Here is a 22,468-nt window from a genome sequence, read left to right on the forward strand (position 1 = left end):
TCTCTCACTTCTCTTCTCTGAGGAGTCCTGAAAGGAACGAGATTGGCGTGTATCAGTATATTGATATCTTTCAGGCGTCTTCAAATTATCCCTATTCCTGAGATTATACCTATTCTGCGGGGTCTCCGGTTGCGGAGACTGTCCCCCATCTTTCTTAGGTGTTTGCTGTTTCTTTTCGCAGCGCTTTTTAGTACCCTCAGGTTGCTGTTGTTTAGCATTATCTTTATTATTTTTACCCTGTAATCAGGGTTTATGCGGTCTAGCCCCTAGGCTATCGCGACCAATACTGGAATATGTTTCTGCAATTATTCTCGGGAGTTCCCGCTCTTGATTAATCTGCGGAACGTCCCGAAGACGCATTCGCACTGCTAGCGCTACTGCCTCTCCCTTGAGATTACTCAAAATAATAGAAGAAACTGCGGCAAAATTGCCCATTAACTGCATGCCCAAATCTAAGGCAGGGGCAGCCCCATATTCATCTTGAATTTGTTTAAGCACTTCCGGTAAATTAGCTAATGTCGGTGTACCGTGTGCCGTAGTGTAGAGCGCGGCAAACAACGTGCCCCAGGTATTACAAATGTCAACCGGAGGAACCATCCCATACGGCAAACACATCGTCAATATTCTATGTTTATCCTGAGGTCCCGTATGGGGAAATACCGCTTCCAGCGTATTAATTTTTTGCGCCAGCCAAAATGGAGTTTCCTCACGTTTAGCCGGTACCTTACCCATAACTGAGTGTACAGTGGCCGGATTGATACCTGGAACCACCGCCTGTGGGTGCGCCGGAGCAGCACGCGCTTCGTTAGTATTTAATGTCTGCATTACAAACTGAACTAATCGTCTATATGTAGCCGTTAAATCTGTATATAAACAATGAACTTCAACCACTGTCAATTGAGCAGCCGCAGGATGAGGTGTATATGTAGCCAATAAAGGCCAGGTAGGACCATCATTACTCAGTGGACCTAACCTAACTTGTGCTACTGTGTGTGGGAGGGCGCCATCAAGCCAATTATGGTGTTCTTGATAAGATAAAGGTATCTCTAAATATGCATAAGCCTTGTATTGTCCAGGGACATTCGCAACAGTGTATTCGTGAAAAGTGTTTGTACCCCCATCAACTGCCGGAAATACGACCCAAGAATAAAAAAGTTCTGTTCTATAGGCTGCATGGGCGTCCACCACAAAAGTGACCGGACCCCCCTGGACCGTTAGGCCATGTGCCACCAGATGTCCTGTGAGCGGGTGTCGCATATTGATTGCTATATTCACTACATTAGGATTTTCCATTTGTAAAAAATAGCACTAGGTCAGAGAAGGCACACCAATATCGGGGTTTTCCTTTTAAAGTTCAAGCTTGAACAACCAACCACTAAGTAATAGGATGTACCTATCCCGTGGTGGCGGAAACCCTCAGCCCCACGGACGTCTCCGCTTACGGAACCGAGGAGTCAAAATATATATGAGACCGAGAGAGTCAGCCGGACCTAAATATTAGAGCCAGACCAATCGTTGGCGGTGCCATGTCGCGTGGGCTCTCATTATCCTAAATGAGACTACTGGATTTCTAGGCAGCAGGATCGATCACGGTGTGGGGGACTGAGTCGGACCCACGTGTAAGGAACTCTGTCACCCTAAATCCGGTTTTTGCTCCGGCTAACTAGCAGTGCCTCATTTCTCCCAAAGGGAAGAGATGATTGGGCAGCCGAGCGCATGACATCTTTGGAACTTCTCAGGGAAGTCGTGGTCACTCAGATCCAAACCAACTCTCTCATTTACAGTATGATCTCATATACAAATGACAAAGGCAGTATAAGTTTTATATAATGTTTTAATAAAACGACTGCATTTTAGATAATAAGGCGTGAGCCGCAATAACCAGAACCATACAACACAGTAGGATTGAAATAGTCACCAGGAGAGTAAAACATAAGAACAAAGCTATCATGGTGTCTAATAGTTTCTACTCTCCCTCTGCTTGGTCTATTTCGAGCACAGCATGTTAAGCTTCTAACTTGCCTTTCTGAATCACTGGGGAGACATCAGCCCTCATACCTGAGCAAAGGCCTGTGATCTTGCTTCAGCATCTGCAACGAGACAGTCAGCGTCTAGGTGTGGTTCCCTGGTCGGAATCTCCCTCTTGCGTGTATTGGGACAAGGAAGTGTTTTTATAACTAACATGTCAGCGTGATCACAAAATGTCCCTACGCAGAAATGCCAAAGACTAAACTCCTACCACGTCTATCGGCAATGTACCAGACTGTATCCTTGACTGAAGCACAGAGTGAACAGGAATGTGTTATGGAGAACTCCAGTGCTGAAGTAGGCTAAACAGTGTGATATGAATAAAAAACAAGGCCGTAGAACTGGCTATTTGAAAAAATAACAGTACGAAGCCTAATAAAAAGCATTTAGAGCAAAGTGCACAGAGGCTCTAAGCTGCAAGCAAATGAATAAAATACATCCAGGGCAAAGTGCACAAGGGCCTAAAGCCTGAAGCTAATGCGCAAAGGATACGTAAAACTAACCACACTACAATTATACTGTGGATATGACAGGAAGGCTTTGATATGAATTGCTCGGGGATCCCTTTTAAGTCAACTGGGGGTTCCAGAGAGGGTAAGAGTCGATATGTTATCCTAGAAGCAGCAGCGAAATGGGGGAGGAAGATGCCAACCCTGTAACGAAAGCTTTTATGGAGCAACTATTTGGGGTGCTCCATGAAGATCTTGCCAACCTGCAACAGGAGCTTGCCACTAGGAGCTAAAAGGAGAGGTCGTGAAGTTGACACAGTGGAGCGCACCTGTGACACTCAGGTTGAAGAATTGGACCACCACAGGCAGATGATTATCGCCCTCCAAGAAAGCAACTGGGACTGGCAATATAGACTTGAGGATTTGGAAAACAGGTCCCGGCAAACCAACATCCGCCTCAGGGAAGTGCCGGCACAGGCCTCAGCAGAACCTCTGGAGGACTTTGTGATCAACCTGTTCTGGCAGGTTGGACCGGCGCTTAAACATCAAGAAATAATACTGGACCGCACTCACAGGACTGGGCGCCCGTCCCAGTCCCCAGGTCAACCGCAGGATATACTCATATACCCTCATTACTACAAACAGAAGAAGCTAATTTTAACAGCAATACGGGACTTGAATGCTATCGACTTTGAGGGCCACAAAATATATTTGTACCAGGATCTTTCCTCAGTGACACTGCAGCGTTGGTGCGCTCTGCAACCTGTCATGGCTTTACTTCAGGAGAGAGGAATTGGCTATAAGTGGGGCCATCCATTCTGTCTACAGTTTGTCTGGCAAAATGGGATGCGCACCATACGCACGCTGGAAGAAGCAGAATCTCTCCCAGACATTTGGTGGCATGCTTCAAAGCTAATCTATCTAAATCTTCTATTCTTAACTTGACCGTGCCATAGACGGAAGAAGAAGCACCGCGACCCCTCTTAACATTTATTTGGGCCCAACAGGAAGTGCAATACTTAGGCTTACAAATCTGCACCATGCCAGCCGCTATAGTGGAAAGTAACTATGCCTCCTTGCTGAGTGAGCCAAGAGGGGATATGGTCTCTCGTGGCTGGGCCGCATCGGGACAGTGAAGATGACGCTCCTACCCAAAGTGCTGTTCATCATGCAGACACTGCCACTACAACCCCCACCTAAGGTACTGGATACTATACAGAGGCTGACATGGGAATTCACCTGAGCAGGGAAAAAGGCGAGAATGGCGCAAAAGCAGCCCTACTTGCCACAGTCGGAGGGTGGGATTGGGAATCCCTTACCTGGCTGGGTACTATCAAGCTGCTCAGTTGCAGTATCTGGTGGAATGGTCCCGCACGAGCACTGAGAAGCACTGGTGTTTTATTGATCAGGCCGTTGCAGGATTACATATCTGGAAGGTCCCCTGGCTCCTGCGAGCACACCGCCCACCGGGCGTCTACATATCCCCAGTTCTGCAAGCCACAATGGAGGTATGGGACAAAGTGCAGACATGCAAGGCTCTGTCCTTACCCATATACCCACAAACACGGATTATTATCGGCAATCCAGACTCTCTCCCCAACCCACCAGCATTCACGGGGTCCTTGATCAAGACTTGGCAGGACTCCAATTGTAAAAGAAGAAAAGATCCCCTCCTCCCCTTTGAACGTTGGTTGCTGACATGTTCAACTGAAAGAGGCTAATCTCGGATCTTTATTGCTTCCTGAATGTGCCGCCAAACTTACCCCACACACCTGCGAGGAGTAGGTGGGAAGCTGAATGTGGCCGTCTCTTTACAGACAGGCAATGGCAAGACTTGCTAAATCGAGCACGCGTAACAGCCCACAACATGAACACCAAAGAATTATTCTTAAAAATAGTGCATTACTGGTATTTTACAACAGCAGAGGTTGCCGGATGGTGGAAGGGAACCACAGACTGTTGCTGGAGGGGGTGTGGACAGATGGGTACACACACACACATTACGGCAATGCCCACACTTAACCACCTTTTGGGATAACATTCTGAATACTATAGATTTAATATATGACACAATCATACCACGTATCCCCAGCTATATATTACTAGGACTCCCGAACCCGCAGACATACCCTCTTAAAGCCCCGAAAGGTACAGCCATTACATTGACGACTGGAGCCGCTAAACAGCTGCTTTTAGTCAGATGGGGTACCAAGGCGATCCCCTCACACACTGACAGGCTACACAAGTTATGAGACATATCGGGGATGGAAAAGCTGACAGCAACGGCCACAGGATCTCTGCCTACTTTTGATAAAATATGGGGCCCCTGTATTTCTTACCTCTTGGACGAGTTCAGAGAGCTGACATGCCCGCGCCCTGCGCTTGACTAGTTCAGAAAAATGCCTGAATGAGATTACAGACATGGCATAAGGTTGACAGGTGGCCCACGCAAGGGGGGAGTGAGCAGGCTCTGTAGTAACGTTAAGATACAGGTACAGGAGAGCATTGTATTTGGTCTCTTGTTTTTTCCTTGCAATCTTGTTTTCATATCCACCAGCCAGTGGTTGTAGGTGGAATAGTTGTACAGGCCGTCGTTTTTTTTTTTTTGGGGGGGGGGGGGGGCTTGCATCAAGCAGCACCAAAGTTATTGGCAAAACAAAGAAACACATTTTATTATTATATGTATATATATATTTATTTTCACTCCAAAAAAAACAAAAGGGGACGTTATAGTTAGGTTCTGAATTTGCTCGTACATTTGCTTTTTCAATTATTTGACTGCTAAAGTTTCATTTATATTATTAATAATGACGTTATAGAAGTTGTCATGGGTGCTGTAATATTTGAGGTAATTAGCAGTGCATGGAGAGGGTGCGAGCTATAGTTACTTTAGGGCGCGAGTTATAGGTACTTAAAATAACTAACTACAACTGCTGAATTTCTATGGTTTTGTTCAAGTAAACTCACAACCTAACTAGAACGCCCCTATAACCTTTAGTTTTTTAAGTGAATTTCGATTTTTTATTTAATTCTATTTCCTAACTAGAACGTCCCTGTAACCTTTGGGTTTTTTTCAGTAAATTTCTATTTTTTTTATGTAAAGTAATTTTCACTACTATATGCTGATCCAACCACCATACGTGGCGGAGGTTGGCCGCAGAGCCTGCAAACAACACTTTAACCACCCAACCCTGCATAGCAGAATGTTGGCCGCAGGGACCCCAAACCCACACAATTATTTTTTTATTTTAATTTTTTTAAGGGTGGGGGGGCACACAGACCCCCTCCCCAGGACATTTTCGGCCCTGGGAATCCCATCCCCTGTGGCCCAGCCATGTGACCGGGGTGCCCCCCAGGGTACTCAGTCACAATGTTGGGGACAGTGGGGTGGGGGGGGGAATCCTGAAGGCCCCCACGGTCCTAGCTGGCTCCCCACCTCAGTGTTTACTGTGGCTTGGCAGTAGCTGTAAAACTGCCGCCAAACACCAGCAAACAGTTATGTCCCAGGGGTGGGCACCCCAGGACATAGCAGGAGCTGGCCTGAGGGGGGAGTGGGAGCTGCGGTCCCTAGGGCCATCTGTCTGTGTCTCCTTAAGGGGGGCTTGCAGTCCCACTCCCACTAAAAGTGCCCCGGGGAGGTGGTGGTAACCAGGGCTGCAGAGAGGCAGCACTCCCCCCACCACCTCATAATTTTTCTTTTTTTATGGCCCCCCTTCCCAGGACATCTCAGCCCCGGGGATCCCATCCCGTGGGGCCCAGCCATGTGACATAGGTGCCCCCAGGGTACTCAGTCACAATGTTGGGGACCGTAAAGGGGGGGTGGAGCCTGAAGAGCCCCACGGTCCTAGCTGGCTCCCCACCTCCTGTGGGAGCCAGCACTACTGTCACAGAATGTGAGAGCAATTGTTTCAGACAGAGAAAAGCGCTGCTTGCAGCGAGAGAGAGCTGTCTGACAGCTCTCCCTTGCTGTGAGCAGAGTGTCTGCTGTGGCTTGGCGGCAGCTGTAAAACTGCCACCAGGCCACAGCAAACGGATATGTCCTGGGGGTAGGCACCAACAGAACATAGCAGGAGCCGGCCCTGGGGAGGGGTTGCGGACCCCAGTGCCATCTGTGGCTCCTTGAGGGGGTGCTGAGCAGCCCCACTCCCACTTAAAGAGCCCCGGGGAGGTCGTGGTAACCGGGGCTGTGGAGGTCTGAAATGGACCCCCTACTTGCTTAAAAATTTGCCCTGGGAAGGTGGGGGTCCCCGGGGCTGCAGAGTGGCAGCGCCTCCCCCACACATAATTTATTTTGTGCCACAGAGACGTGGCAGTTATGTACAATTCAGTGCCTTGGAGCGGTGGTGGTCCCCGGGACTGCGGGGGAGAGGCAAGCACGGCCCCTCAGCACATTTAATTTCAGCACTGGGGAGGTGGCAATCTCTGGGGCTGCGGGTGGGCCACGAGGCCCCCCTGCAAATTACTGAAAGTTGGCCCGCAGAGTGGCAGTCCCCGGAACACAGGGGGGTCTGCAGGACCCCTTCCCAACATTAAGGGACCTGGCCCACCCAGGGGCTTTTAAAAAAACAAGCACAGGAGCCCATGCTTGCTTTTTATTTTTTTGCTGCAAATTTGCAGCAAAAAATGTTTTTAAAAAAAATTGTTCCGCTCTGGCGGTGTCCCTCAGGGACCCCGTCACCATACCTAAGGGGTCAGGGTGTCTCTACCCTGGCCCCTTTTCATTTTTTACACTTTTTACTGTGACTCGACTGAAGCCGAGTCCTAAGATGGCAGCCAACACTTCCTGGTTCAAAGTGTTGGCAGCCAATCAGACCTGTGCATTTCCCTGCAAAAGCTTGTCTTTTTTCGCAAATCATCACAAAAGCCATGGCCCTAGATATACACATATATTTTCCCTTTAATATTTCCAAAACTAATGAACCAATTTTCACCAAATAAGCAAAAGTATAATCTGCGTACAGAAAGCTAGCCTTTCTAGCAAATTTGGTATAATTCCATCCAGTGGTTCGGGCAGTAGTCATTTCTAAAGGTCCTATGGGAATTCACATGGGAAACAACTTTTATGACTGCTTGACGGAATACCCCAAAACGTCCCATGTGCAACAAGAATCACCAGCACACTTTTGTGGTAAAATGAAGATTTGTCATGCCAAAGATATAGGCAAGTAAAAAAAAAAAAAAACTTTTTCTATGGATACATGGTCCTGGCTATAACTACCTAGTGGTGGTCGCCACTAGGAGAGATATATATCTCCATATAAACAGAGGTTACAGGGACGTTTTAGTTAGGCTCGTATTTTAAACCTATCAAACCATAGAAATTCACCAGTTGTAGTTAGCATTATCTCAAGTAACTACAACTCGTGCATTAAGGTAACTAACTGTAGCTTGCGTCCCCGCCATGCACAGTTATCTGATCAATAATTTAACCGCAGATGTTACAGTGACATTATCAATGATGTTATCAAATATGTCATGAGTAGTGTAATTTGTGGAGTAATTAGCAGTGCATGGCGACGGTTTGAGTTATAGTAACCTTAGGGCACTTGAGATAACACTAACTATAACTGGTGAATTTATATGGTTTGATACGTTTAAAATGTAAGCCTAGGTTTAACGTCCCTGTAACCTTAGGTTTTTTAAGTGAATTTCTATCGGTTTTTTTCAATTCTATTTCCTAACTTTAATGTCACTGTAACCTTTGGATTTTTCAGGGCACCCAGTCACAATGATGGGGACCATGGATGGAGCATGAAGGCCCCCACAGTCCCAACTGGCTCACTGCCCCCAGCATTGCTGTCACACTGAGGGAGCTGCTAAATTGTTATAAGTCCCAGGGAGGTGGTGGTCGCCGGGGCCGAGTGACGGCCACGCCCTCCCATGCATTTCATTTGTTCTGTGACCTGGGTAGGCGGCGGTCCTCAGGGCTGCATGCGGCTGGGTAAAATAGGAATGCCCACCAGGGGCTTCAGAATTAACAAATGCAGGAGCCCACACTTTTTAAAAATCATAGCGAAAATTTTAAAAACAGAACAGAGGTAAGAGGTCAGGGTGTCCTACCCTGGCCCTTTTTCTTTTACGCTTTTTTCCAGGACTCTTCTGAAGCCAAGTCTCAAGATGGCTCACAATACTTCCGTGTTGAAGTGTTGGCAGCCAATCAGATCTCAGTACAAGATGCAGAGGGTTCGCGAAGACTTCGCATCCCTATAGATACAAATTTGAATTTTCTTTAATTTCTCTAAAACTACTGAATGGATTTATACCAAATGACATAAAGGTTGCTTTGTAGACCAAGCCTTCCTGCCAAATTTGGTGTGTTTCTGTCCAGTGCCTTGGGTGCTATCGCTGTTCAAAATTCCTTTTTCTCAGCCTCCGCTTGACAGATCACCGCAAAACTTTCCAGACAACAGCTCATGTAAGTGGCAAATTTTTTGAAAACATTTTGTCAAGATTTGTCAACCGGCACCAAAGATCTTGGCAAGTAAAAAAGCACTTTTTCTAAAGAAACTAGGTCCTAACTATAATCACCTAGTGGTGGCAGCCACTAGGTGTGTATGTGTGAAATATATATATGTGTACACACACATACATACACACACATTTCCCGAACCCTATTCCCTGTTGGGGTTCATGCCATCTGTTGGTTTATATATTAGAACCTACGGATGGCATGAGCCAACAGATATCTTTATTGCAGGCAAAACTATCCTAACTATCAGAAGCATTCAAACCCAAATCAGAAGAGCCAATTTCAAAAGAAGTATCTCTTTAGGTTGCCAGCAATATGTAGTAATAACATTCAAAGAGCTCCCTGGAATACTGTGGAGCCCACCCTAGTTTATAGGGACCCAATGATGAAGCATGATGCCAATAGAGAATGCAAGGGGCTATAAAAAAAAAACTTCAACTGTGGGATAAACCTGAAACGAGGCTCAAAATGGGGAGGTTGAATAACCTGGCAGATGCCCGAGACACCACAATGCAAACCACCTGTTTTGTTTCACTACGGACTGAGATAAAACACACACCGAAAGGAATTTCTGGTATATACAACTCTTAGTCTAAGAAGTACCTTTATTAAACCACTCTGCGAGGCCCGCAAAGAAAGGTGAAAAGTGTACAACTGAAAGTGCACGTTTAAAAATGGTCACAGCAATGAAATAGAAACATGTACAAAGAATATTCTGCTTCAATCTAAAAATGACATATATATATATATATATATATATATATATATATATATATATATCTCCATGCACAATGCAAAGCGACTCTGGGACTAATCAGATTTGTGTGGTTTATGAACATAAATGGAAGCTCATGCAACATTCAGTAAAATTGGAGATTGTTTCACAGGGCAGGGTGCCTAAAATCGAAACCTGTTAAATTCCTCACGGTCACCATCAAACCTGTAACCCTACGACAGAAAAGCGTCCTATTTCACCTGTACAAGAATGTGGAAATCAAATTAACACTTTAATAGGATATGGGATGATTGAAAAAGTAGTGCAGCCCACACCATGGATATGGCCTCTCCGATGGTGATGATCACAAAACACCGCAAACCTGATGGTATCAGAATTTAATTTGACATGAGATTGACAAATGCCATGCTCAGATGACAAAGACACATTACACTCACAATTGATGACATTTGGGCAGATTTGAATGGAGCAAAGTGGTTTTCTAAGTTGCATTTAAATGCTCAATGAGGACAGCAGGTACACTTACATTACCACTCCCTCCCTCTTCCCCCATGTTAGCCTCTGATGCTACAAAAGAGAGACAGTCATACATTATATCCCGGCATTCCCTCCAGCTCTCTTCCCCGGTACACTTACATTACCAATCCTTTGCCCCCACCCCTCCATGTTAGCCTCCGACATAAAAAAAAGTACGTCAAACATTATAACCCGGCATTCTCCCCAGCTCTCTTCCCTGGTCCATGTGAAAATTGGCAAAAGGTGGATGCCTCACTCTCGCCGATCTTTTTCACAATTGGGATATTTTAACATTCAAAAACTGCCGGAGAAACTTCTACCTTTCCGATGCGGAACACTATTGTTACACACAGGCACTCAACACAGACATTAAAGATGCCGCCACTAGAGAACATACCCCTATTGTACGATTTGTAAAACATGTGGGTTCCACCAGAGGGAACATTTCCTTTTACTATGCCTTGCTGCTCACTACATTCACCACCCCACAGCCCTGTCATATCGCTTTCTGGGAAGAGACACTCGGGGGGAATTCCTGAAGCAAAATGGAAATAACTTTTGAGGGATATTCCAAAATGCAACCATTCCATAGGCAAGAGAGAAGCACACTACAAATTACTCTACGACTGGTACCTGTACCCTACTAAGTTAAAAAAAAAAAATCTTCTTGACTACTTCTGGTTTATGTTGGGGGGGGGGGGTGATGTGGGCTTCTAGGGGATTTTCACCACATATGGTGGGACTGCCCAATAATCCGGCCATTTTGGTCAGATCTTGGAGCAAATTAAAGATTTCCTGTGATATCCCATCCACCAATATATACTGCGATTTGCATTACTAGGCCTGCAGGACGTCACCCTCAAGGGTCAAAATAAAGGCAATAGCGCAGTACTGTGGCTATGCTCAGGGGCAGCTAAGCTAGCCGCAGCCTGGAAGAGAAAGGAGGCCCCAGCTACTACACAATGGTGTGCTTGCTTATGGAAAGCCCTCAACATGGAAAGAATGGCAGACGTCTTTCAGGGGGATTTCAAAAACATTGAATTCACATGGGGATCACTGGTGTCCTATCTCTCCAGAGGCCCCTACGCATATCACAGCGCTCCATCTCTTTCAGTTCTAGAAGTGGGGGGGGGGGGGGGACGGACCCCAGGAGTTTCAAGAATTTGGCTTCCCCCTCAGATTACATCTCTTTGACGCAACTTCACCAACACTGCCAAAGTAATAGGTTAAACGGTGTCATACCCATGTACCTCACTATTCTTTTTAGGTTTTTTTCTCTGCTCCTATTATCTTACATATATATATTTATATTGCTGATTTTAACCCCTTGTGTGCCCAGGACGAGGTGATCTCGTCCAAGGCGCCGGTTCCCCAGTGCCTTGGACGAGATCACCTCGTCCTTATAGGGGCTCCCCCCGATGGCTAGGCACACCCCTCCCCTAGGCAGGGATGGAAGGGGAAATCGCTTCCCCTTCCACCCCGCCCCTCCGTAACCCCCCCGTGGCGTCTGATGACGTCAGCGCGCTTTCGCGCACTGACCTCATCAAAGGCCTTCCCTCTGGCACTGGAAGCTCAGCTTCCAGCGCCGGATCGGAGGAGAAATGCAAAGCATTTCTCCTCGGATCACGTGGCGGGGGCGGAGAGGCATGAAAGGAGAGGAAAGGCCTTGCGATCGGGCAGCAGAAATGCCACTAGACACCAGGGATTTTTTTTTTTTTTGTTTTATTTCATAAGGAGAGCGGCCCCTTGGACAAGGGCCGCTCTCCAGGGGGGCAATTTATTTTTGGGCTGTTTCTGCCCCCGGGGGGTGGGGCAGAAACCTCCCCAGACACCAGGGATTGATTTTTTTTATTTTTATTTGTGGGGAGCGACCCCTTGGGCAAGGGTCACTCCGGGGGGGGTGGGGGGGGTAATTATTATTAGGCCATTTCTGCACCCCCTGGGGGCAGATCGGCTTTGCGAACCACTAGACACCATGGAATATATATTTTTGAGGGCTATTTGAAGTAAGGGGAGCAGCCCCATGGTCAAGGGCTGCTCCTCGGGGGGCAAATTATTTCTAGGTCATTTCTGACCCCCCGGGGGTAGACTGGCCTAATATCAGGCCGATCTGTCCACAGGGGGGCAGAAACCACAAGACACCAGCGAATTTTTTTTTTTTTTATACTAACGCATAAGGGTAGCGGCCCCTTTGACAAGGGCCACTCCCCGGGGGGGGCAAAATATTTGTAGGCCTTTTTTGCCCCCCCGTAGGCAGATCGTCCTAATACAATTAGGCGGATTTGCCCCCGGGGGGGCAGAAACCTCTAGACACCAGGGATATATATTTTTTTATTTACTTTATGTTTTTATGTATGGGGAGCGACCCCTTAGACAAGGGTCGCTTCCCTGGGGGGCAAATTGCAGATCAGACTATTTTTGTAAGGCCAATCTGCCCCCTTTGGGGCAGAAACCTCTAGACACCATGGATTGGTGTGTGTGTGTATGTGGTTTGGAGGGGGCAGCACCTTGGGCAAGGGTCTCTCCCCATGAGGGCACATTACTGTTTGCCATAACTGCCCCCCTTGAGGGCAGACTGGCCTATTTTGGAAGGCCTATCTGCCCCCAAGGGGGCAGACAGCCCACCAGAGACCAGGTAAGATTTTTTTTCCAAAATAAGAGGTTGGGGGTATGGCCATACCCTCACCCCAAATAAATGGGGCCAAAGTTGTTCTGGGCAGATTGGGCAATTACCACCGATCCACACCCCAGGGGGACAGAAAGTCTACTAGATGCCAGGGAATAAAAAAAATAAAAGAAAATAGTGGAGTGGTGGCTACCAACCAGTATGGGCCTGGTTATGCCCCCACCCGAACTGAAGGGGCTAACAGTCTTTCAGCTCTCCCCCGGACACTAAAATATCTTATCCCATGGCAAGCAAGAGGACATTTGATTATTTTTGGTTTTTGTTTTACATTTGGGCCATGAGAGCTTGGTAACTCTCAGAATCATCCCACTTGGAATGGTGAGGGCTGCACTTTTTTTTACTTTGGGACGCTGCCATGTAGAAAAATCCACAAGACCTAGACACATCTGAAAACTAAACATCTAGTTGATTCCAGGGTGGTGTGCTTCACATGCACCCCGCACCATTTCCTTACCCACAATGCCCTGCAACTTTGCTGGAAAGCACACATTTTTCCCACATTCTTGTGATGGAACCTTCCGGAATCTGCAGTAATCCACAAAATTCCTACCACCCAGCATTGTCTCATCTATACCGATAACATTTCTGCTGCACTTGTCAGCCTAAAAATGTTTTTTTTCAAACTGCCCTTTTGGACCCACTTTGGTTCCCCCTCAATTTTGACGTGTTTTTGGCTCTTCCCCGTCACAAACACTTGGCCCACCTACACAAGTGAGGTACCATTTTTATAAGGAGACTTGGGGGAACGCTGGGTGGAAAGAAATTTGTAGCTCCTCTCAGATTCCAGAACTTTCTGTCACCGAAATGTGAGGAAAAAGTGTTTTTTAGCCACATTTTGAGGTTTGCAAAGGATTCTGTGTAACAGAACCTGGTGAGAGCTCGACAAGTCACCCCATCTTGGATTCCCCTAGGTCTGTAGTTTTAAAAAATGCACAGGTTTGGTAGGTTTCCCTAGGTGGCGGCTGAGTTAGAGGCCAATATCCACAGGTAGACACTTTGCAAAAGACACCTCTGTTTTCTTTGAGAAAATTTGTTGTGTCCACTTTGTGTTTTGGGGCATTTTCTGTCGCGGGCACTAGGCCTACCCACACAAGTGAGGTACCATTTTTATCAGGAGACTTGGGGGAACGCTAGGTGGAAGGAAATTTGTGGCTCATCTCAGATTCCAGAACTTTCTGTCACCGAAATGTGAGGAAAACCTGTTTTTTTAGCCACATTTTGAGGTTTGCAAAGGATTCTGGGTAACAGAACCTGGTGAGAGCTCGACAAGTCACCCCATGTTGGATTCCCCTAGGTCTCTAGTTTTAAAAAACGCACAGGTTTGGTAGGTTTCCCTAGGTGGCGGCTGAGCTAGAGGCCAAAATCCACAGATAAGCACTTTGCAAAAAACACCTCTGTTTTCTTTGAGAAAATGTGATGTGTCCACTTTGTGTTTTGGGGCATTTCCTGTCGCGGGCACTAGGCCTACCTACACAAGTGAGGTACCATTTTTATCGAGAGACTTGGGGGAACGCTGCGTGGAAGGAAATTTGTGGCTCCTCTCAGATTCCAGAACTTTCTGTCACCGAAATGTGAGGAAAAAGTGCTTTTTTTAGCCACATTTTGAGGTTTGCAAAGGATTCTGGGTAACAGAACCTGGTGAGAGCTCGACAAGTCACCCCATCTTGGATTCCCCTAGGCCTCTAGTTTTCAAAAATGCACAGGTTTGGTAGGTTTCCCTAGGTGGCGGCTGAGCTAGAGGCCAAAATCCACAGGTAGGCAATTTGCAAAAAACACCTCTGTTTTCTGTGGAAAAATGTGATGTGTCCACATTGTGTTTTGTGGCATTTCCTGTCGCGGGCACTAGGCCTACCCACACAAGTGAGGTACCATTTTTATCAGGAGACTTGGGGGAACAGCATAGCAAAACAAGTGTTATTGCCCCTTGTCTTGCTCTACATTTTTTCCTTCCAAATAGAAGACAGTGTGTAAAAAAGACGTCTATTTGAGAAATGCCCTGTAATTCACATGCTAGTATTCAGAGATGTGCAAATAACCACTGCTCCTCAACACCTTATCTTGTGCCCATTTTGGAAATACAAAGGTTTTCTTGATACCTATTTTTGACTCTTTATATTTCAGTAAATGAATTGCTGTATACACAGTATAGAATGAAAACCCACTGCAAGGTACAGCTCATTTATTGGCTCTGGGTGCCTAGGGTTCTTGATGAACCTACAAGCCCTATATATCCCCGCAACCAAAAGAGTCCAGCGGACGTAACAGTATATTGCTTTCAAAAAGGTGACATTGCAGGAAAAAGTTACAGAGTAAAACGTAGAGAAAAATGGCTGTTTTTTTCACCTCAATTTCAATATTTTTGTATTTCAGTTGTTATTTTCTGCAGGAAACCCTTGTAGGATCTACACAAATTACCCATTGCTGAATTCAGAATTTTGTCTACTTTTCAGAAATGTTTAGGTTTCTGGGATCCAGCATTGGTTTCACACCCATTTCTGTCACTGACTGGAAGGAGGCTGAAAGCATAACAAATCGTAAAAATTGGGTATGTCCCAGTAAAATGCCAAAATTGTGTTGAAAAATTGGGTTTTTTGATTCAAGTCTGCCTGTTCCTGAAAGCTGGTGATTTTATCACCGCAAACCCTTTGTTGGTGCCATTTTCAGGGAAAAAAAACACAAGCCTTCTTCTGCAGCACTTTTTTCCCATTTTTTTTTTTAAAACTAATGTTTCACTGTATTTTGGCTAATTTCTTGGCCTCCTTCAGGGGAACCCACAAAGTCTGGGTACCTCTAGAATCCCTAGGATGTTGGAAAAAAAGGACGCAAATTTGGCGTGGGTAGCTTATGTGGACAAAAGGTTATGAGGGCCTAAGCGAGAACTATTCCAAATAGGCAAAAAAAGGCCTGGCACAGGAGGGGGAAAAGGCCTGGCAGCGAAGGGGTTAAGGCAGCATTCGACCAGATCCCAAGGAAATCTCCATGGAAAAGTTACAATCATGGGCAATCCCCACAAAGCGCCGGGGAGCCACAGAACACCTATATAGAGATATGTGGCTAATGTTTCTCTCTAGAAAAATTAACACCACAATAGGGCTAAAACAAAATTGCATTTTGGCCCCTTTTGTTATTCAATCTGTACATACTGGACCTCACTCCGGCACTGGACTCTGTAAACGCTCATCGCTCACTCTAGGGCGAGGGCAGCTAACCAATCTGCTGTACGCTGATGATCTGGTGATGTTAAGCAAAACAAAAGTGGATCTCCAGTGGCTGACTGACAAACTTGGTGAGTACACCTGATTTAACAAACATGAAATCAATTTGGCCAAAACAAACATTTTTGTTTTTGGAAAGAGAATAAACCTGGTACCTGCCTGTGCAGTGAACACATCACAAGTGTCAGAATACAAACACCTTGGCGTATGAATTGATTCAAGATGTAACTGTGCAGAACTGAATCAATCAAAAACAAAGCCTGTGGTCTACAATGTGCATTCACCATCTCCTCAAAGCATCTATGGGGTCCCAGTAAGGAGCCAATTCCCCTGGTCATGAAGATTAAATAAAAGCCAGTAAAAACATATGTCAAATATCAGTTTGTCTTACAATTAAATGTTCCTTCTGGCTGCAGAGTTCCAGGATTTTTGTCAGGTGTTTCTTAACACACACTATTTAAATAGCTAAGTCAACTCTACGAACATTTCAAAATATATTTCAGTAGTTGTGCAAGCCCATTGTTTGTACTTATATGTGATGAAAAAAATATTTTAATAGGATGAAAAAAAATCAGAACACTTTTCTTGGCTATGAGCAAAGAATAAATATGTTTTCTGAAAAACGAATTTCACAGATTGTTAATACATTATATAGTTTTATCAGTAAAGCTGCAAGTTAGTAGGAAGGCTTTTGGACATTTCTTGAAAATGTTGTCTATAAATGACAGTGTGCAACCACATCATGCTTTAGTAATATATTTATTACAACTGAGTGTTTAAACATAAACCTAGAAACACTCCTGTCCTGGTAGCAATGATATCAGTAAACTAAGAGGCAAGTAAAGGACCATGTGTCCCCTATATGGGGGCTAGATTATTTTTTATACATGGAGCAAACATTTAGCCTATTTACCCAAACAGAGAAGTTTTTTGTACAGCAGAAATGCTGAGCTCACATATTTGAAGGTACACTCATATGTGACAATGAAGAGAAAGGCGACTAAACTAAAACAGTTGCCTAGGATCACCCAATTTGAGACCAGTTTACAGATCAATTACATTATTACAGTTATGGTCAAGTAGCTTATTCAAGTTACTCGACCTGCAGGTCTAATAACATTTTTTTATTTTTCGAGGCCTGCTGAGGGAATCAAGGCCTGACACTCAAGACCACTTTAGCTGGCAAGAACTAGCAAGCCGGCACTGGAATTTGGCCCATCACCACTACATGGAAAAACATCTAGCCACTATACAAGTGAAGGAGGTGTGGAATCTGCATGTTACCCACAAGGTGTTCAAAAAACCTTAATACCCAGCACACAAAAGCGGAGCAGATTCAAGGACAAAAACTCAGCAGCACTGCACGGTCACTCCCGGATGGTAATGAACACGTATAAGGAAAAAGGAAAAAAGACATATCGGGAACAAATTATTCAAAGCATATTAAAAGCAAGTTCATGGCATTACGTCTTGGGGGGTGCCAACGCTGGATTTTCTTCCAAAGTGGCAAGAACAAAATACAGATCTCAAATCCAGACTATGTAAAAAAGGGAACAAAACATTTTTATACACATGGTATGTCCGAGCCCCTCGTTCTTATAAGTTTTCAGACAATTATTAAGTGAATCATTCAACAACTTGAGGGTGTGGACGTGCAAGCAGACCACTATAGAGGCCCTGAATCCGAAAACACAGCCCTGAAAATTAGTCAGGATACATTTCTTCCTATTTCTCTTGCAAAAAGCTTCGTATACAACATAGCCAATAAAACTAGGTGTATAGTAGGCACTATGAAAAAAACAGCCACCTCGTCTGGTTTGGAAAAAATGGACCATATTGTTTACATATGTACATTTGACTAATCCCTTAGAACCTTAAGCACTGAGCAAGAATGGCCACCTGCACGAGCTTCAGTGACTATGGCAGTCCCCACCTATGCACCCTTTGAATGCATTTTACCAATCGTTCTGGTTAAAAACAAATACTTGTAATGATTTTAATAGAATGCTTTGCAATTATCTTATTTAATCATGCAATAAACTATTATTGTTTTTTTGGTGTGCTACTTCAGTCACTTTGTCCCACTATTCTGAATCCCAAAATCTATTCCTTTGTGTAATGCAAAGTCTGGACTGGAAATGTAGCGTCCCATTGCTGCTGTCACCTGCCCCACTAAAAACTATTAGTGGCAGCATATGACAAGTGTGCAACCTTCAGACAGTTTTGGCTTTTATGAAAGTCATTCTGTTATTTAAGTTCATACATAATGGTGATCAAAGAAGAAAGGTACAGTGCTTGTTATATAGAGAGAGCAAAGATCGGCTGGTTAAAGTGCCAGCACTCGCTTATGATGGGTAAGTTATAAGTGGAGGAGTTCTCTTTCCAGAGGAGCTGCGTACGTGCGCTCAGCGAAGCGGGCTAAGCAGTCATAACCAGCGATGTAAAGTGTGTACCTTGGTAAACAGTGGGGCAGGTAAGCAGTCTTGTATTACAGGCTACAGGACAGACAGGAACACTACCTCTGGCCGCTCTGCACGCTTTCGCACAGAGTAGGATCCAGCTCCAGCAGGCTGTACTCCCCGGAGGTCACAGTGGGGCTGAAGCTCAGGCAATGCACCGTTCCCAGCAATTCCTCCGGAACCAACTTAGCCACCTGCAGAGTAGCATCTACCTCCGCCCGAGTGCGGCAGTCCATGGCGCGAAAGTTCTCTCAGGATCTCACCGGGGAACGGAACAAGCTGTGTTTCACCAAGACCGTGAAAGAACCAACGCGCGTGCTCTGGGCCTTCACGTCCCAAGTGGCGGCCATCTTAAAATCAGGCAAAACAATATTTTTCTGCCCTAACAATAAATCTGAGCGCCCTTACATCTGCTGCTTTGAACGTTTGTTTCCTGGTAATGAAAAGGGATTTGAGAATATTGGCCTCTGGCTATATATTTGTTTTAGGTGAGGCACTTCGAAACTGCTCTACAGATAGCAATACAATAGAATGATTGCATGTTCTGTGAGCTGCTTTATCAATTATTAATTAAGGTCCAAGTTCGATGTGTCACTGAGGCGGTCGGCCTGGCCAATAGAGCACTCAAGGAGTGCCCGAAGTGCTGGTCTGACAAGTCAGTTTGTGGGCCGGTTCCATTTTTTTTTAGCTGTTTGTGGACTTTTTTTTAACAGACTACTGTTAACGCTGAAATTTTACTAATGAATAGTCATGTATTCTGAATGTTACATCATGCATTGTTGGGTAGACGGAGGAGTCACGGAGCGTGAGGATGAATGCACAGAGCGTGAGCGGCAGTGGGCGTGGTCTTGGCGTTCAGCAGCGGCGTGGGGCTCTGAGCACCTCCGAGTCCCCAAATCTTCGACCGACTCTTTGACCTTGGCCCCCTCAGCCCCTCCGTCCCCTGCTTACGGAGCTCCAGGCAGGGGAGAGCGGTGCTTCACTGTGCTCTCTACGGGGGCCCAAAGAGTGTGGTTTGAGAGCTGGGAGTGCAAGGTGAGAGAGAGGTGCAAAACCCACGGGGCTTGGACCCTAAAGGACCTGAGAAGCGTCCTCCGTTGACAATTTAGAGCCGGACGCAGGCACAGATGCAGACATGGTTTCAGACGCAGATGGAGCTCGGGCGGAGCGTTGTTAGAGGGAAATCTGTTAATAAAATAAGACAGATCAATTTGACACAATAATATAGGTTTAATCGATTTTCAGCTGGGAACAACAGGCAGTCTCAACATAGAGGCCATGACTGAAGTTCAAAGTTCTAGTTCACAAGCAGTGGTATTTATACTGTAAAAACCACAAAAATCTATGCTGACAAGTTCAGCATTGACGTAAGCAAGAACAAGCAGTACAGATAAGATAATAGGGGAGAGGGACCTCTTGACAAGAGCACATGCACGATTACTGGTTACCTCATGGGTGGGTAAGTAACACTGGCATCATTCAGCATCTCTATCTTTCCTGCACAACAAGTGATTATATGTTACATGATGCTCACGGTAGCCCTGCCTTGTGCAAATGTTTATCTGACCCTTACACAGTTCCCCTCACCAAGATATGAATGACTTGTGGTTTTTAGGACCCTTGTGCTAAGGCAGGATACACCCTTTTGTTCCACCCTATTCGTGCTAAGTGAACATTTTGAAAGCAACAGTTGGTGCAGCTTTAAAGAAAAACTCTCATTCTAATGTGGCTTGGGCCTTTTGTGTGTTTCAGCACAGTTAACTTAACAATGCAGCATGTGTATAAGTTTCCTAAGTAATAAGTGTTTGTTTGTCCTAAATATGACCTGCCTTTTCTATTGAACCCACAGTCTGTCTTTCTTTAGCATGTCATGTGTTAAGCCTTTCACTACTTACATTAGTTTACAACTATCCCTAGCCTAAAATGTTTGTATTAGGATTTGGGAACTTATGTTTGTATGTATGTGATGTATGTGATGTGTTCCTATTCTTCGTACATCATTCCCCCCTCTAGTTGATTATTCAACTACTTTTCCTACCTTCCCATCTACTAATGAAACTAGGGGAATCACCACATACTCACTACTCTGTCCCTCCCAATTTAGATGTCATCCTTTTGCAACATGCTATTATTACCTGAAAAATAAGACACATCACGAGCAACAACACGATCAAAGGCAACAAGGTCTTGAACAACCCCGACGTCCAGGACGGCACCCATTCAAACCTGCCCTCGAACCACCCATCAGGGGCACCCCCCTCATTGATCATTTACTTTTGTAGATCATGCAATGTCTGAATGGCCTGAGTTAATGTCCCATTGTCCGCATCATTGGCTGGCACATAAGTACAACAGGCTGATCCAATCTTCTTACACACCCCTCCTTCCATGACCGTCATTAAATCAAGTACATATCTGTGTTGCATTACCATCAGCCAAAGGGCACGGAGTTCTTCCTTGATAGCATTGAACCCATCTTCGGTTGCATTTATGGTCTTCATCAATTCAAAGCGTGTGATCTGCAGCCAGCGTGCAGTTGCTTTCGCCTGAATAAATAGAAGGATGCTACCAAAAAAGATTTGGGCATCATTAAATAGTCTATGTTCCTGTGGAACGTCTTTCCACACTTCAGTACCAAAAAACTCAGCAGCTCGTTTTGTCCGGTAATGGTGAAGCAAGGTTGTTGGACGGCTCATGGGATGGTCATGTAACTGAGAGATGTCCACACCTGGTATCACCAGGGAGGGGGTGTGCAAAGTCACTAGGGAGCAGAGGCCATTCCAGTTCGGGGGTAGTTGCATGTGGAGCCGGGCCCCACACATCCAGCATTGATCCATCAGGCTGGAGGTGCCGCCCTGCATATCAGCGTTGTAGGTGGTGATGTTGCAGTTGAGGTTACTCCCCACCTTCACTGTCCCATTCCCTCTAAAACAAAGAGAAAACTGTGTTAATTTAATTGCTATTCTAGGGTGTATGGTAGTTCCTGTCCATGTATATCTCTGTATGTTCGCATCCATATTTCCTGACATTGGCCTATTATCTTATTAAAACTTAGTGGACCTTGTGTCTCAGTGCCATTCCATAATGATATTGCTCTACATATGACTTTGGCCTCGGTCTGCCATTTATCATGGGCAAATACTGATCCTGTGATACTAAGAACTGGCCTGCTTGCACAATCAGGGGGCAGCGGTTTAGCTAAATAGTTACTACATTCAGATGATGGGTAAGACCTTCCAAAAATACCTTGATGTAATACCATTTTTTCCCAATCTGGGTGAGACCTTTTTTGCCCTGCTTTCTTCAATTTTGATATCTCTTCCATTATCTCTTGTTTTCCTGTCAGGACTTGTAGGAATTTTAAGGTGGTGTCAAATCTAGTTGTGTTAACTAGTGCAGTAACAGGACTAACGCGAGTTGGTTGTAGCTGTGCTCTCATTCTGCATAAAAATAGGTGCAGGAGACAATGTGTAATGTTCGGGGATACCTCTTTTGGGAGATGCAAACTATCCACTCCAGCAGCATGGGGGAAGAGAGAGCATACATAACAACTGGTGTTGGAGGTGGAGGTGCCTATACTATGCATGTGCTGGTACCACGTATCATCAAACAAAGCAGTATGGAAAGGGTGATGGTCAATATCATTATCAACATTTTTACACATGCGTGTATTAATTAATATAGGATCAAAAAAATAAAAATATCCAAGGGCTAAAAACAATTATATCAGTCCACTGAGGAGGAAAAACAAACATAAAATACATAACTGGAAAGAAGAATTGTCTAATATTGGAGCTTTAGAGGGAGGCTTTACTCCGGTTGCTTCTCCTGTTCTCCCCCCTCTTTTTCCTGCTCGGTGTCCAAAGGGATGGATGGCATGGTCGGGGCCAGGCGGATGTCCTGGAGGTAG

The 22,468-nt window shown here is 45.3% G+C and overlaps 1 protein-coding gene across 1 annotated transcript in view; it reads right to left on the reverse strand.

The window, feature by feature from the left end:
- Positions 1-18,877, reverse strand: part of DSCC1 (DNA replication and sister chromatid cohesion 1) — a 135,438-nt gene extending 116,561 nt beyond the window's left edge. The window contains exon 1 of the mRNA XM_069220674.1: positions 18,619-18,877. Within this exon, the coding sequence (XP_069076775.1) occupies positions 18,619-18,794 (176 nt within the window). The 5' untranslated portion in view covers positions 18,795-18,877. The remainder of the gene's footprint in view (positions 1-18,618) is intronic.
- Positions 18,878-22,468: the final 3,591 nt, after the last annotated feature.

This window comes from Pleurodeles waltl, chromosome 2_2 (assembly GCF_031143425.1).
Source record: "Pleurodeles waltl isolate 20211129_DDA chromosome 2_2, aPleWal1.hap1.20221129, whole genome shotgun sequence".
Lineage (NCBI taxonomy): Eukaryota > Metazoa > Chordata > Amphibia > Caudata > Salamandridae > Pleurodeles > Pleurodeles waltl.